Source organism: Pezoporus occidentalis, unplaced genomic scaffold, assembly GCF_034315485.1.
Source record: "Pezoporus occidentalis ecotype Australia unplaced genomic scaffold, CSIRO_AGI_Poc_V1 ctg94, whole genome shotgun sequence".
Classification (NCBI taxonomy): Eukaryota; Metazoa; Chordata; class Aves; order Psittaciformes; family Psittacidae; genus Pezoporus; species Pezoporus occidentalis.
The window spans coordinates 2510725-2524545 of NW_026916304.1; the positions used below are offsets into that span (position 1 = coordinate 2510725).

Below are 13821 nucleotides of genomic sequence, written 5' to 3' on the forward strand. Positions count from 1 at the left end.
CAAGTAATCCATTTGTTTGGAATAGGTCCAAAATAAATGAAGCAGAGTTGCTTTGGGGAGCAATTCCTTCAGCAGAAGTCAGACAGTGTGATTTATTGAGTTGCAAAAGAATCTTCCAAGAGAAGATCTGAAAGCCTTATGGCTGGGCCCATTGAAAAGTAGACCTGACACTCCAGAAAATCCACTGACCAACATCAAGGAAGATTAAGACTGGCTAGGTCTTCCCCTGCTCTAGTTTCTGTGAGTTGGTCAAGCATCTGTGATTGAACTGGAATGGAATTTAATACATTTCCATTTATAGTAGAAAGGGTTCCGAGAAGAAGACAGAGGCTAGATATGCACAAAGTCTTTATATGAAAAGCATAGGTATGTATCTTCCTTAGCAAAACTGATCTTGCTACTTTTAAAATATAATTGCATCCCCATATTCAATCCTTAAAACCTAATTATATGTTCAGCATGAAACAAACTTAATGATTACTGAATTAATCATAAAGCTCAATATAAGGGAAACTTCTGAAAAAACACCAGAATAAAAAAGCTAAGCTAAGCTAAAATAATAAAATAAACCAAAATAAAATAAAACAAAACAATATAAAATATTAAATTAAATTGAATAAAATCAAAATAAAATAAAAGGCCCTGTTCTCCCAAAGACATTTTTGTGGTAAATGGCCAATTTGCACTATGTTCATCAACCCTGCAATGGATCTGAATGGCTAGCACCAGCAGCTCCAGAGTAACTCAAGTTATCATTTAATTCTAACACTCAGTGTATTACTCTGGCACCATTAGTGCTAGCCTTTTAGATACAATGCAAGGTTCATGAAGATACCATACTGTTAACGATCAGACTTCCTTCTGTAAAATACTATGATAGAAAGATAACAATCTAATACAGAGAATGCCCATTTCTCATTCATTTCCTCTCCCTACTTCATACCGATTTACTTGTTTTCAGCTCTTTGCCTTATTTATGTAAAAAGCCTCCAGAATTTGCAGGCCACAGAAAGATTTTGCATGGTCCAATGACTGTGACACTAGACTGAAATCATGCTAACGCACTATTATAATTACCTTCTGAAGTTTTTGGCTAGTTTGTTTTCCACTTAATTCTCTTTATCCAAAAGATACTTAATCACACCAAATATTCTGAACTCTTTAGCAACCCTCTCCTGACATAAGACAATAATATGCAACACTGAATAAATATGTTAAGAAGCCTGTAAAGAAGGGTAGAATATAAGATATGTCCTCCTTTTACAGGCTGGCTAGGTCTGTGTCTTTTTTCAAAGCTTGCTGGTTTTGTGAATCCCATGCTTGATTCTTCCTGAGGTTTATTTAGGGTAACCTCAGCATTTACTTCAGGGATGAAGGGAACCTGCAAGTAAAAAGCAGGCAATGAAATTCTCTCTGTTGCATCACCAAAATCACAACTTGAATCTGATGCTAAAGGTAAAAAGAAAATGCAAGAAGAAAATCTCAATGCAGCACTTAAGGTATCACCAGCAAAAACACTTTGATTATAAATCAGTGTCCAGTAAACTTACGTATGAGTGTAAACTCAAGGTCTTAAGGCCTTGAGATGAACTCTAACATTTTAAGAAGCAAATATTGCACTCCTGATGTTGCATTTATGATGTGTATCTTCAGACTCATTTGAGAGAAGATTACTACAATATATTCCATCATTTTTCTCATTTTATGGTTGGTAAATTACTTTTAGTCTAGATGAAGTGCCGGACCCTGCCCCCAACAAACACATAAGCAATTCTACCAGATGAACTGGAAAGATGGCACAGGGTGGAAATGCGTACAGAAAAGGAAAGCATTAATTTAAGCCACACTGCTATTGAAAAGAAATGCCAGAAAACCTACAATCTCTAGTATTTGATTGCTCCTTTGCAGATAGAAACACTGCCTTTTGGACTACACCCTAATTACTGTTGCCTTTAAACCTACAGCATCTTAGCCAAATTTTCTCTCTAGATCTCTCTTTAGAAATCTTCCAGCTTTTCAGAATAAGTCCACTCTCAGGCTGTGAACTTGCCAGGAGACTACAAAGGTGTGTGATACCAAGATAAATCCTGTTCAGTTTCTGAGGTGCAACTCCACAAACATAATTTACTATTTCACTGACAAAAGTCAACCACTTCCTTTGGATTTTGTAGTCAGTGCTGGAAACACATACTAATGGGCTCTGCAATCACATAATTTGTCTCATTCCTCTAAGCCAAGTATCAGTTTCTTACTCTGGTCTGCAATATTTCAAAGGCTCAGAGACATAAAGCCAGAAGGGACTATCTGACCATCTTGACTAACTCCTTCATACATTCAGACTTCAAAACTTCTTACAGTTACCCTATAACTGAGCCAACTAAAGTATGAATGACACTTCCCAAAGCTTTCAGAAAGGTATCTATCCTTGGCTTGAAGATATCTAGAGATACACCATTTTGGCAATTTGTTCTTACATTCCTCAAAATTTTAGTAGATCTTTTCCTGCCTGAACTTTCTTTCTTTCCTCCTGCCTACTCACCCACCCCCCACAGGTATTTTATTTTTGTGAGGGTACTTTGCATATGGTAACTGAGCAACATTTCAAGCTTATGTCATTATTGTGGACAAGTCAAACACATTAAGTTTTCCAAACACAAACTCAAAAGAATTATGTGGCTTTTACTTGAATCACCAGGTTGCACTAGATGATGGGGGATGGACTAGATGATCTCCAGACACCCCTTACAACCCTAATGATTCTGTGATTTCCATTTATTTTGGTAACTAAACACCAAGACTGTATGTGATATTCCGGTGTATGTTTCAACCAACAGTATACAGAGATGTAATATCACATCTGTATTCTTATTCCTTTGCTTACAAACCAAAACATGCACTGTATTTTTTGCCAGTTTTGCTTTGAGTGCTCATGTACAAACTGTTTCCCTGTTTTAACAACCAGGATCTTTTGGGGCTCCTGTCCAACAAATATTTTCAGCTTCTGCTGGCTTAAACCACAGCTGATGCTGAAAGACACAACTCTGCCTAGCCATCAGACCAGTATTCTCTCTTCCCTCTTTCTATCACAAAAGTTCAAGTGAAAATACGGAGCACAAAACCAGAAAATCAATCTAGCTAAACAGTCATCTTTTCCTATTGGCTTTCAGCTTGATTAGTTTCCCAGTCTGGTAAAACCTGTATTCCCAAAATTGCTTTCACTGATACAACAGCAGACGAATGGGGATAATCTGATGCACACAAAAGATCTTTCTGTTAACACATGCAAGCAGGCTGCACTGCAGTGTTTATTTCCTAGTTCTTTGTGCTTGCCCTGCATTTCTTTCTTCTACTTGTATGTCTGTAATATTGCCTTTAGTTGTGGTATCCTCATTCCCTGCTCTGCAACATTATGAATGAAAAATTTTAATAGTATCCATTTTACACTCATTTCTATTGCTAGCACAATTCCTCTAAAACTACTCTAAGCTTAATTCCACAATAGCTCTCTGTTTACAGGAATTCCTGAAATAAGGCACTCAGATTTGAAGTTTCTTGTCAGGTACTTTATACCACACAATACCTTCTTCTTTTTTTCATTCAGATAGCGCTATCAAACTTGCAATGTCCTCAAAATACACAATCAGACATTTTGAATCCTCATTTTCCATATAGTGGAGTTATAATGATAGTTTAATTTTTTAGCACTTTATTTAATCTTTTGTAACTTCTTCCAGTACCTAATAAGACTTGTTTCATTTCTTTCTTGAAAAATTGATTATTGATGTGATTTCATGGGCTACCTCTCAAAAGATATCAAAGTAGCCTGCTTTAACAAGCTGCTTTTCTTATCACATAGCAGGAAAGTCTATAATTCTGTGCAATTCAGCCAATCATTTATTCTATTGCATATTCATCACACTGGTAGCATTGCTGATGTATTATTTCAGGTTACTATTACCCAACACGTTAAAGAGATCCACTGACTTCACTAGGAACAGTCATACAAAGTTATAAACTCACGGATAGCAACAAGGAAATTTTAGTTTAGCTTGGAAAGCAGAATAATTCAATCACCATTCAGAGAAACAAATGGAAGGGAACAGAAATGGCATTTCTCCCATTTTTCTAATCCTTTAGCTCTTTTCAACCCTTTTCAAATTAATTTTATAATGTCACACTGCAAATTAAGATCTTTTACCTTTTTTCTCTGTAGGTACTCCCAAACACTAGATGTGTTATCACAGGGCAAAAAATAGGTCTTATAAAAACACATTAAAGAAAAAACAAACACTAACCCCAAGAGCAATCTTGCAATGGCTGCTGAATTAACAATATTTGCCGACTCCAGTGGCAACTGCATTAGGCTATAGATGATTACTGTTCAGGACAATAGTGTCAATTGTTCGATTTATGGTTCCCTTCCTTTGTTTGGTGCCCCCAGACTGCTTACAATACATGTGGAGTATATAGCTGGGATTTCTATAATATGCATATATATGTGCACGCAGTTTTTATAATTATAATGAGGCTTATTTTTCTTTTGATCTACAAAAGAATACTCTCAACTCATGCTAGTGTTAAACAGCTTTGATATAGAATAAACATAATGTTTGACAGCAGGAAATTTAGCTAGTCATCCATTATTGAGGGAATTTAATCCTTAGGGTATTTTATTCATATTCTACATCCTTTAAAAACATTATATTACACTCTAAATAATTCACTAGTAGCCATTGCTGAAAAACGAGCACAACTATTCATTATTCTTTACCTGGCATAGATTCTGAATCTACAGTCTGATCCCAGACTGTGGACTCCAAGCCTCGTTCACACTGAAGGACAGGAGCCATCATTGCCACCAGTGATGGCCAGAGCAAGCAAGTATTTGCAATCTTTCTGTGCCATATTAACTCCTACTTAAGAGTTGATGTGAGTCTGGAGGTGACAGCAGTCCCAACTTAATTAAAGTATTTTAAGTATTTAGATATATTCTTCTTCAAGAAATAAAATCTTTTCCCACAAAGATCACTTTGCTAGATTAACTACTCTTTGGTCTTATTTCAAAGCAGAAAAGCATAAGCCTATTCAAACCTTCCATGTCTTCACATGGGAAACAGAATCAGTCCTAAGTCACAGTGCAGAAAAGCCAAGGAAAGTTCCCAAGCAAAATCCCCTGTTCGTATTTACTTCCTAAGAGTGAAGCTGGCTGAAATAATTATATTTTTACATGAGTTTGTACACTGCACACAGCTCATGAAAATACATGGAATTTCTGGCAGCTAGAATACTCACAGCTCCCGTGTTTTTCAAATGTGGCATCTGATGGTGCTCAGCATCAGTAAAATCATAAATGCACACAGGAAGAACAGTTACAACTAAACAAACTCACACTGCTATCATTTTACAGTTTAACTTCATTGAGCATGCTGGTTATTCAAATACAAGTGTGATAGGTTCCTTCAAACGCTTGACATAAATGAGTGGATAGCAAAAATGAATGCGCTCCTGCAAAGTTCCTCCTTCGTATTTAGAACAATGCATGCCATTTAGCTGTAAATGCTCCTTGAGAAACTTACTTATCCAGCACAACCACAAATGTGCAGTAAATCTAGTAATACGTGACTGATTACTCACCTCATCAACTTGAGGATCTTGAGCCTGAGCAGCATTGGGCACTGGGGAATCACAGTCTGGGCTATAATGCTCACAATAGTCATATGCAGCTCTGGGGTCAGCTATAATCAACAGCTGCTGGATCTCACCCTGCAGGAAAGCATATGCAGATTAAATAACAAAACCAAAGATTGCCTGGAGTTCATCAGAAGTACAGAGTTTTGGTTTAGACAACAAAACTAGGCACCTAAAACTAAGACATTATATGGACATCTGTGTTTATAAATAACACATCTACTTAATTTCTGCTGCTATTCTGGAAAACATCTTAACTATTGTTCACATGGCAAACCAATGAAAACTAATACTGAATGGACAAGAGGCAAAATTCAGGCTTAAAATGTTGTCTGGTTTGGAAAGGAGAGGGTGGGAAGGTGTAACTCCTGCTCTGTCATTTTCATGCTGTTTGTTTACTTCTTCACTGGGAACCAGTCTAAATTCCTAAGATTTAATTCAGGGCACTTCCTATTACCAGCATGCAGCTCAGCATGCAAGTGATCAACAGTATTAATTCTGAGAGTTTGCATCACATCTGTACTCTCAAAGAAGGAGAAAATGAAATAAAAAATGCTGTACTAAAGACACAGTTATTGGAATAAAAAACAAGTAAGTAAGCACTGTGTAAATACACACTATAGAATGTGTTGAAATAAAAATTTTAACAGCTAACAAATGTTATTTTCACCTCTGTTCCCATATATCATGCATAAAACAAACATCACAGTAAAAAGACCCACTATTCTGGATAATAAAAATGTCTCTACTGAGATCCCCTACAGAGACCTGGTATGTTTATCATTTTCCACAGAAAGCTGTCTGGTATCCAGTATATTTCTTAACATAGTGGTACCATTTGAACTGCATTAGGTAAATTCCTGCCAACATTTCCGCTATAAATTTCCTCATTCAGGAGCTTCTTATGCTGCCATAAAAATAAGACTGTTGAAAATTGGCACATGTTCTTGGTCAAAACCCATTAACTTCAGTCCCTCACTATTTTGCCAGGAGGGGGTATTTTTAAGCTTTTATATACTCCTACTGAAATTTTGGTTTTGCCCAAAATGAGGGCAAACGAGTAAGTTCTTTGTTAGTATACCTGTGCATGCTTTGTCTTTACAGAAAAAAATACCTTAAGGGATGGAAATGTACATCTGGAAAAATTTGTAAGTATCTCAGTATTTCCAAAATGGCTTTACATCTCTCAGAACAGTAGCCTTTAACAAATTAACAAAATTGAGGAATATATTAAAATAGCAAAGAAGAATTTGTAACACTCCTTCCTTTCAAAAAGAAAAAGCCCACAAAGCAGCAGAACACCCTCAAACTGACAAAATCAACCTATCTTCTGCAATTTGTCTAGTCCTATTTTTTTTTACTAACTTAACACATAATGGCTATATATTGAATGTTTTTACAATATTCTCAACTCATTTTACTTGATAGACTCATGCATGTCTCAGATTAACTTAGAGTTGGAATATATATATATATGTATGAGCTTCCAGAAATACTACCGCTGCAGCAGTTTGCTGCTACACATACACAGAATTCCCTCCTTTGATCCCTTACACGACTCCCTCCAAAGGTGGAGTGCTTCGGAAGGTTTTGTACAGTCACTGTCAGCCTGGGCTATGCATCTGCCATCTCAAGCAAAGCTTTTCCAAGGTGCTCTGCCCTCCTTCTTCAACCAGACAAATCAAAGCTAACTGAAGCAGACGAATAAGTCAGAGAGAATTAGTAACTGAAAGTAACCACTGGAGATGTATGTGTAGAACCCTTGTCCTCACCCTGATGAGCTCAGGCATTCTAAAATGCCCACACGAATCACCATGTGCCAACGCCAGTGTGCCAGCTAGTGTGAGTAATCATAAAACGGTTTGGGTTGGCAAGTACCTTAATATCATCCAGTTCCAACCAGGGATGCTTCACCAAAACTGCTCTTGAAACTAATGCTGCTTAGTATGATACACTAATAGAGCCCAGGTCGGGGGATATAGCCAATATTCTGGAGATGGCTTTGTGCTGATCTTGAGTGCCATGGAATTTTGGCACTGAGTTTTGTCGGATTGTGTGTTTGCAAGAAGCACTCGGCATGCTGTTACCATTTGGCTTAGATGTCCCTAAATTGGTTAAAGCTGTTCCTGATCCACTGACTGTACATTCCAGCCCCGCCTGTCTGCCTGTCATGGGTCCACATAGAGGGAAGCCCTCAGAAGTCTTTCACAGTACACATAAATTGCTACTGGCTATTAATGTGCAAGAACTGAAGAACCTAACTTATTCTACATTTGCCATCTCAAATGTTAATTTTCCTTTTTTTCCTTCAACATCTGCTATAAAAATATATCCAGTAAATTGGGGGGGGGGGGGGGGGGGGTGGTGTTTGTTTTTTTAATTATTTTGGGGGGTTTGTTTTTATTTATTGGTCTTTGCTAATTTGGCTTCTTTGACCATTTGTCTGGGATGCACTGGCAGTGTTGTTTCACTAACCACTGAAGAGCTTTCAGATTAGGTCAGTCATCTCAGGACATGAAATTATTTCATTAGATTAATTGGCAGATTTCATTATTGTGATTTAGTTATCATTCTAAGACATCTGTTGGACAAATCTATACTCTTTGAGAATCTTCCACAGAATTACTTCAGTCTTTACAGTACAAGTTAAAACTGCTTGATTGAAATAGAATCTTTTTAAGTTCTTTGTGAATAACCTACAAATACTTAATCTGGCCATACTTCACAATCCCGCATCATAAATCAGGTACTTAATGATCTGCCTGCACAAGTCCCAAAACTTTAAATGAAAATAGGAACAAATGGAGTTATGGGCTATTAACAATTCTAACAGTTGGTCTCTAAAACAGCATATGTGCATAATGTAATAAGAAAATTGTACAATAAAAGAAGTCTCACAGGATAAGAATGATGAAAGCAAGAAAGGCAGAGCAAAGATGGGGAAGGAGACAGGAGAACAGAGTAAAATTTAGAAATACACTCAAGTATCCTTGAAGTAGTCCCAAAAGTGCATATAGAAAATAAAAATAACAAAAGGTAGCTCTCTATCTAGATTAGTTCTATTTCTTTCTCTGTGAAATATTTCTCTGGGAAAGACTTCTCAGGCAATTTCTAAAAGTTGACAGATGATATATAGGGCATTATACAAGCCAAATGTTTGATGTTTCAGTTAAGCTATTCTTCCACCATAATTTGATGTCTGAGAGAAGAGGAAGACAGTAGAAGGCAGAAGCAGAGAACCTCTGGTGAGGTATCAAACAGATCTTCAGGGCTGCTTTTCCAGCTTAGTACCTGTAACAATGCGCATGCTTAACTTGCCCCCAGAAGTGCTAAAAGCCTATTTAACCCTTAAGTACAAATAACTGCTGCTTTCTAACATTTTTTTTTATCCTGAATAACACTTAACACAATGTATTTTAAACAGTGTTTATCTGATATTTAACATTACTTGCATATTAGGGATGAGAAAACTGAGAGCTCGTCTCTGCCTTAGCTACCCAGAGGTGAAGGAGAACATTCAGCAAGGTATTCAAGCACATCTGACATTAAACATACAAGTACACCTTGTAAGTAAACTGGATCAATATGGAGTCTTAATATTTAGTTTAGATCATAAATACTTTATTGAAATAGACACTAAGTTGTGTCAAAGCTAACACAATCACAAAGTCAATGCATAGTTGAATAAAGTCTCTGAATGTTTTAATTCCTCTCTATTTTGGGAATGCACTTATAATTAAAATCAGAGGCTTCTGAACCAGCCTCTTGGTTGTATGAAATAAAAGCTGTGTGAGAATCGTAAAATATCCTGCCCACCAGTTATGCCTAGCATGAAAATATGGTACGGAGGGATTACTTCAGTAGTGTTGTCCTAAAACATACTCTACAAAACAAGATACTCTTTGCAGAATCTTCCAAAACTATTAGGAGTTTATTAGATCTGAGGAAACATTTGCCGCTTTGTGGCATGCCACAGCAAATGTGGAGAACCAGGCTACAGAGCTACAACGAGAATATGCTCAAATCAAAGGCATGCCTATTGCAACAGCTACACATATATTCACTCAAACTAACTGTTCCACAGCAAGAAACAGCCCAGCTAAGAATGAGAATTCTGTGGGGAATTTAAAATTCCTCTGTGAATTTCTCAGACATTCCACATTTCTTATTCTAGAATGATTTATCTAGTGTCATTTTAGAACAAGAAGGTTTATAAAGGACATGCAGTTCCAGAAAGTGTTGAAAAACACCTCAGAAAATAGTAATGCCCAAGGTGGGGTATCTGCACTGAAAATGTAGCCTCTTGATGTGAAAATGCTTTGCAACACTGAAAAAATACACCCTTGACTAACAAGCAAAGGAAACGGAGACCTAATCTGCAGGAAAGCAAGTGAGTACCAAGTTCTCTTTCCATTTTATGTCATTCTCTTCCTCTTGATGTAATAATTGCTTTAGCTAGGCTCATGGTAGTAATCACTTTATTTGATTCCATCTTTTTACAGCCTTTCTTAGATTCCACAGCAGAAATAGGAATAAGGAAAATCCCTCGTTAGATATGGTGCCAGATTTTCTCAGTGATCTAAACTATTGCCTGAAAAGTAAGGAATGAATCATTTTATCATTATATTTTATTATTTTATCAGCAATAAATATTAATGGATGCTTCTTATCTTGTGACTTCATAAAACGCCTCCAGCACTGCACCAGCTACCAAGGAGAAAAAAGATCGCTGCTGCTGAACCCAGGACATCCTTATTGAAATATTCTCTTTTCCTTTTAATTATGTAAACTTACTAATGCTTTCAAAACATGGCATATTAGAGAAGTAGAATCATAAAGTAGTCCATTTACAGTCTATTTATCAGCTAAAAGTTTCTCTCATTGATAAAAGACATCTCTACTATCACCTTTGTTTAAAAGGCAAAAGTATGAATTCTCACAAGACTGTAATGGCAGTATATGAAGGACTAAGTGATGAAATTAACGTCTTTTTCTAGTATTTGCCCCTCTACTCTGTTCTCTTAACACCCCACTTAGAGCACTGTGTCCTCAACATAAGAAGGACATGGAGCTGCTGGAGCAAGTCCAGAGGATCCCACAAGTATGATCAGGAGCTGGAGCACTTCCCATGCAAAGACAGACTGAGAATATTGGGGCTGTTCAGCCTGGAGAAGAGAGGCTGTGTGGAGACCTTGGAGCAGCCTTCCAGTATCTGAAGGGGGCTACAAGGATGCTGGAGAGGGACTCTTCATAGGGACTGTATTGATAGGACAAAGGGTGATGGGCTCAAACCGAAATGGAAAGTTCAGGTTATACCTAAGGAAGAAGTTCTTTCCGGTGAGGGTGGTGAGGCACTAGAACGGGTTGCCCAAAGAAGTGGTAAATGCTCCATCCCTGGCAGTGTTCAAGGCCTGGCTGGACAAAGCCTTGGGCAAAATGGTCTAGTGTGAGGTGTCCCTGACCATTGAAGGGGATTGGAACTGGATGATCTTAAGGTCCTTTCCAATCCAAACCATTCCATGATTCTGTTTAAAATTTTATGGTTTAGTTCCCTAGTTCTACAAGAACACCCAAACAGTTCATTCGTAGCAACATTTTGGGGATACCTCTTTCACAAGAATCTTAATAAAACGCTAACCCTGACAGGTGAAAGGAACTTTTGTCCAGGAAATTGCAGGTAAGCATTACTGGAGAAGCTCTGCAGGATGCTCTCCATAGATGCAAACATCAGAAATTATTCAAAAGATTTAAAAAAAAGAAAAATAAATCATAATTTCTAAGAACATGTGATCTTGGTAGTTGCTACAACTAGGATACTACAGAACAATGTGACTGGACCGGAGCTAAGAACTCAAGCTGTAATTTCCTGCTGTAAAGTAGTGAGATTTCGGGGGATATTTCATTAAGAGAAAGTTCATTGCTCTTTTTCCAGCTTGACAAAAAAAAAAAAAAAAGGTGAAAAATACTGCAGCAATTACTTAAATGTCTAATTTATATATTAGAGGTTCAGACAGACTTTTCACAAGCAGAGTGGGAAGGTTAGTATTAGCAAAATACTATCCTTCTAATTCATATTCTGCGTAAATTTAGTACCTCTTATGTGGGTTATAATAGTAATTAGATTTTAAAGATGACTACCTAAATGGTGATAAAAGCCTAACAAAACTAGTACTTGGCATTATATGATCTCAGGATAACATAAAGATCTTTCATTTTCAAGATCTTTCAGTTTCATATGACAGCTAAAACCTAAGAATTACAGATGTGGCTCTTCAGTAACCCAGTAGAAACCCCAACCTGTGTATATGTGCCAACTTACTCTAATTTGTGTTGTGACAGTACAACTATACACTCCAAACAAAAGTCTAGACAGCCTGGACATTATTACTATAGAATTTAGAAAAACCTGCTGCAGAGTTCATTCAATCTTCCTGCAAATATTTCAGGGATTGAAGAATTCCAGTGGCCTTTATTACAATATTCCATAACCCAGGCTATTGCATAATATAATTACAGAAAGATATTTAGAGCCTGCCAGACTGAAGGACTGTAAAAGCAATAAATTGTGAAAACAGAATTCTGTACAGGTCAAAGTTTCCATAGAAATCAATGTCTTTTTGATTCTTTTAAACCTCATGGTTATAAGAGTATATATTCTGCTTGGTTTAGAAATAGGTCCATATACCAATTATACATTTTAACCTTGGTTTACAGACCAAAGTCTACTGCAATTCTTTGCTGAGAGAATAGATTTTATTACAATGCCCGGATATGCCGCATGTGTGCATAACACATACATGCACACACAGACACACATGTGACCGAGGACATGTTATTTTCTTGGTAAAGGACCTGCAAATCTGTTATATTGTCATTAATCTTTGAAACTTCATTTACAGCTGTTGTTTAAAAATTAAACGTATTACACAGAATATTAAATGAAGTGATAATAAATCCTGTCTGCAAAATTCTCTGGAGCTGATGTTAGCAGGCAGCATTTTTTGAGTCCAGGTTGTTCATTTTAAATGTAAATACAGACAATTTATTGAAAAGACCATTCCTTTTTTTCTTCGGAATGTTTGAAAATGAACTTGAACTCCAATAAATTACCAGAGATTTGCTTTCTTTTTCTTCCCCCTCCCTGATTCCAAAAATAAGGAAGGGAAACAAGGAAAACAGAATTACTTATTTTGGTTCATCAAGCGTAAGTTTAGAAATACTATAAGAAAACACTACTTTTTAGTCTGACTGACACTAAACATTAAGTGGGTCACGAGCAATTACTAAAGGTGATGTACAACGGGAATCATTTTGGCTATGTCTACACTGGTTGCAGTTCAACAAGATAGTACGAAACAGAGGATAATGATGGCACATCATTCATGCTACCTGTCCTTGGGGGAGTTTTACTTTGGGCTAGCTTCAGTATTCTACCTTTGCTGTACAGCAGTTCTGGTGAGGCTGTAAAAGCTCTACCCATTCTGCTCCTGCAGAGTTATGGGTAGTATGCACGCAGATGGACGGCCTTTCTGCACCTACATACTAGAATCTTCCATGTTTACAGATATGTTGAGGGTTGGTTACTCACCTGAAAGGACTTCTAGATTAAATCAAAGTACTATCACTTTGTCTTCAGCTGCTCACTCAGGTTATTTAAAGGAATGCCATGTTGTATGGAAGCGTAGGCATTATTTTTCCATGAAAACAGGTTGATGTCTATAACTGAAATCTAAACAAACCCTTTATTAACAAGGATTAATGCAAGGATTTGATCTCATAAACTGTGGGCAGTTACAGCTTTCATTGGCTTTAAACAAGTCATATACATCATGTTTTTTCTTGTTACGCTTATTTACAGCACAGTGCCTAAAAAAAAATCATTGTATTGGTCTGACATCAGGGAGTTTTGAAAGAAAAAGGTCTCTATAAGAAAATATCTGCATAAAGACTCTGTTAGTTATTAACTTACTATAAAATACTTATTATAAAAAGCTGTTGTATTGTTCACACCAATAGTATTGAGGAGTGACAAATCCTTAAAGCTGGCAAACAATAAAAAGAACCCTGCTATTTACCAAACATTTAAGCTACAAACATATTTCAATTGACATAATTCAAAATTATTTTACTAGG

General features: G+C 36.8%; 1 protein-coding gene across 7 annotated transcripts in view; it reads right to left on the reverse strand.

Moving 5' to 3' along the window:
• The window catches only part of COL11A1 (collagen type XI alpha 1 chain), a 156263-nt gene that overhangs the window by 111872 nt on the left and 30570 nt on the right, over window positions 1–13821 (reverse strand). For all 7 annotated transcript variants that reach the window (XM_062606099.1, XM_062606098.1, XM_062606101.1 and 4 more), the window contains exon 5: window positions 5635–5763. In XM_062606099.1, the coding sequence (XP_062462083.1) occupies window positions 5635–5763 (129 nt within the window). The remainder of the gene's footprint in view (window positions 1–5634; window positions 5764–13821) is intronic.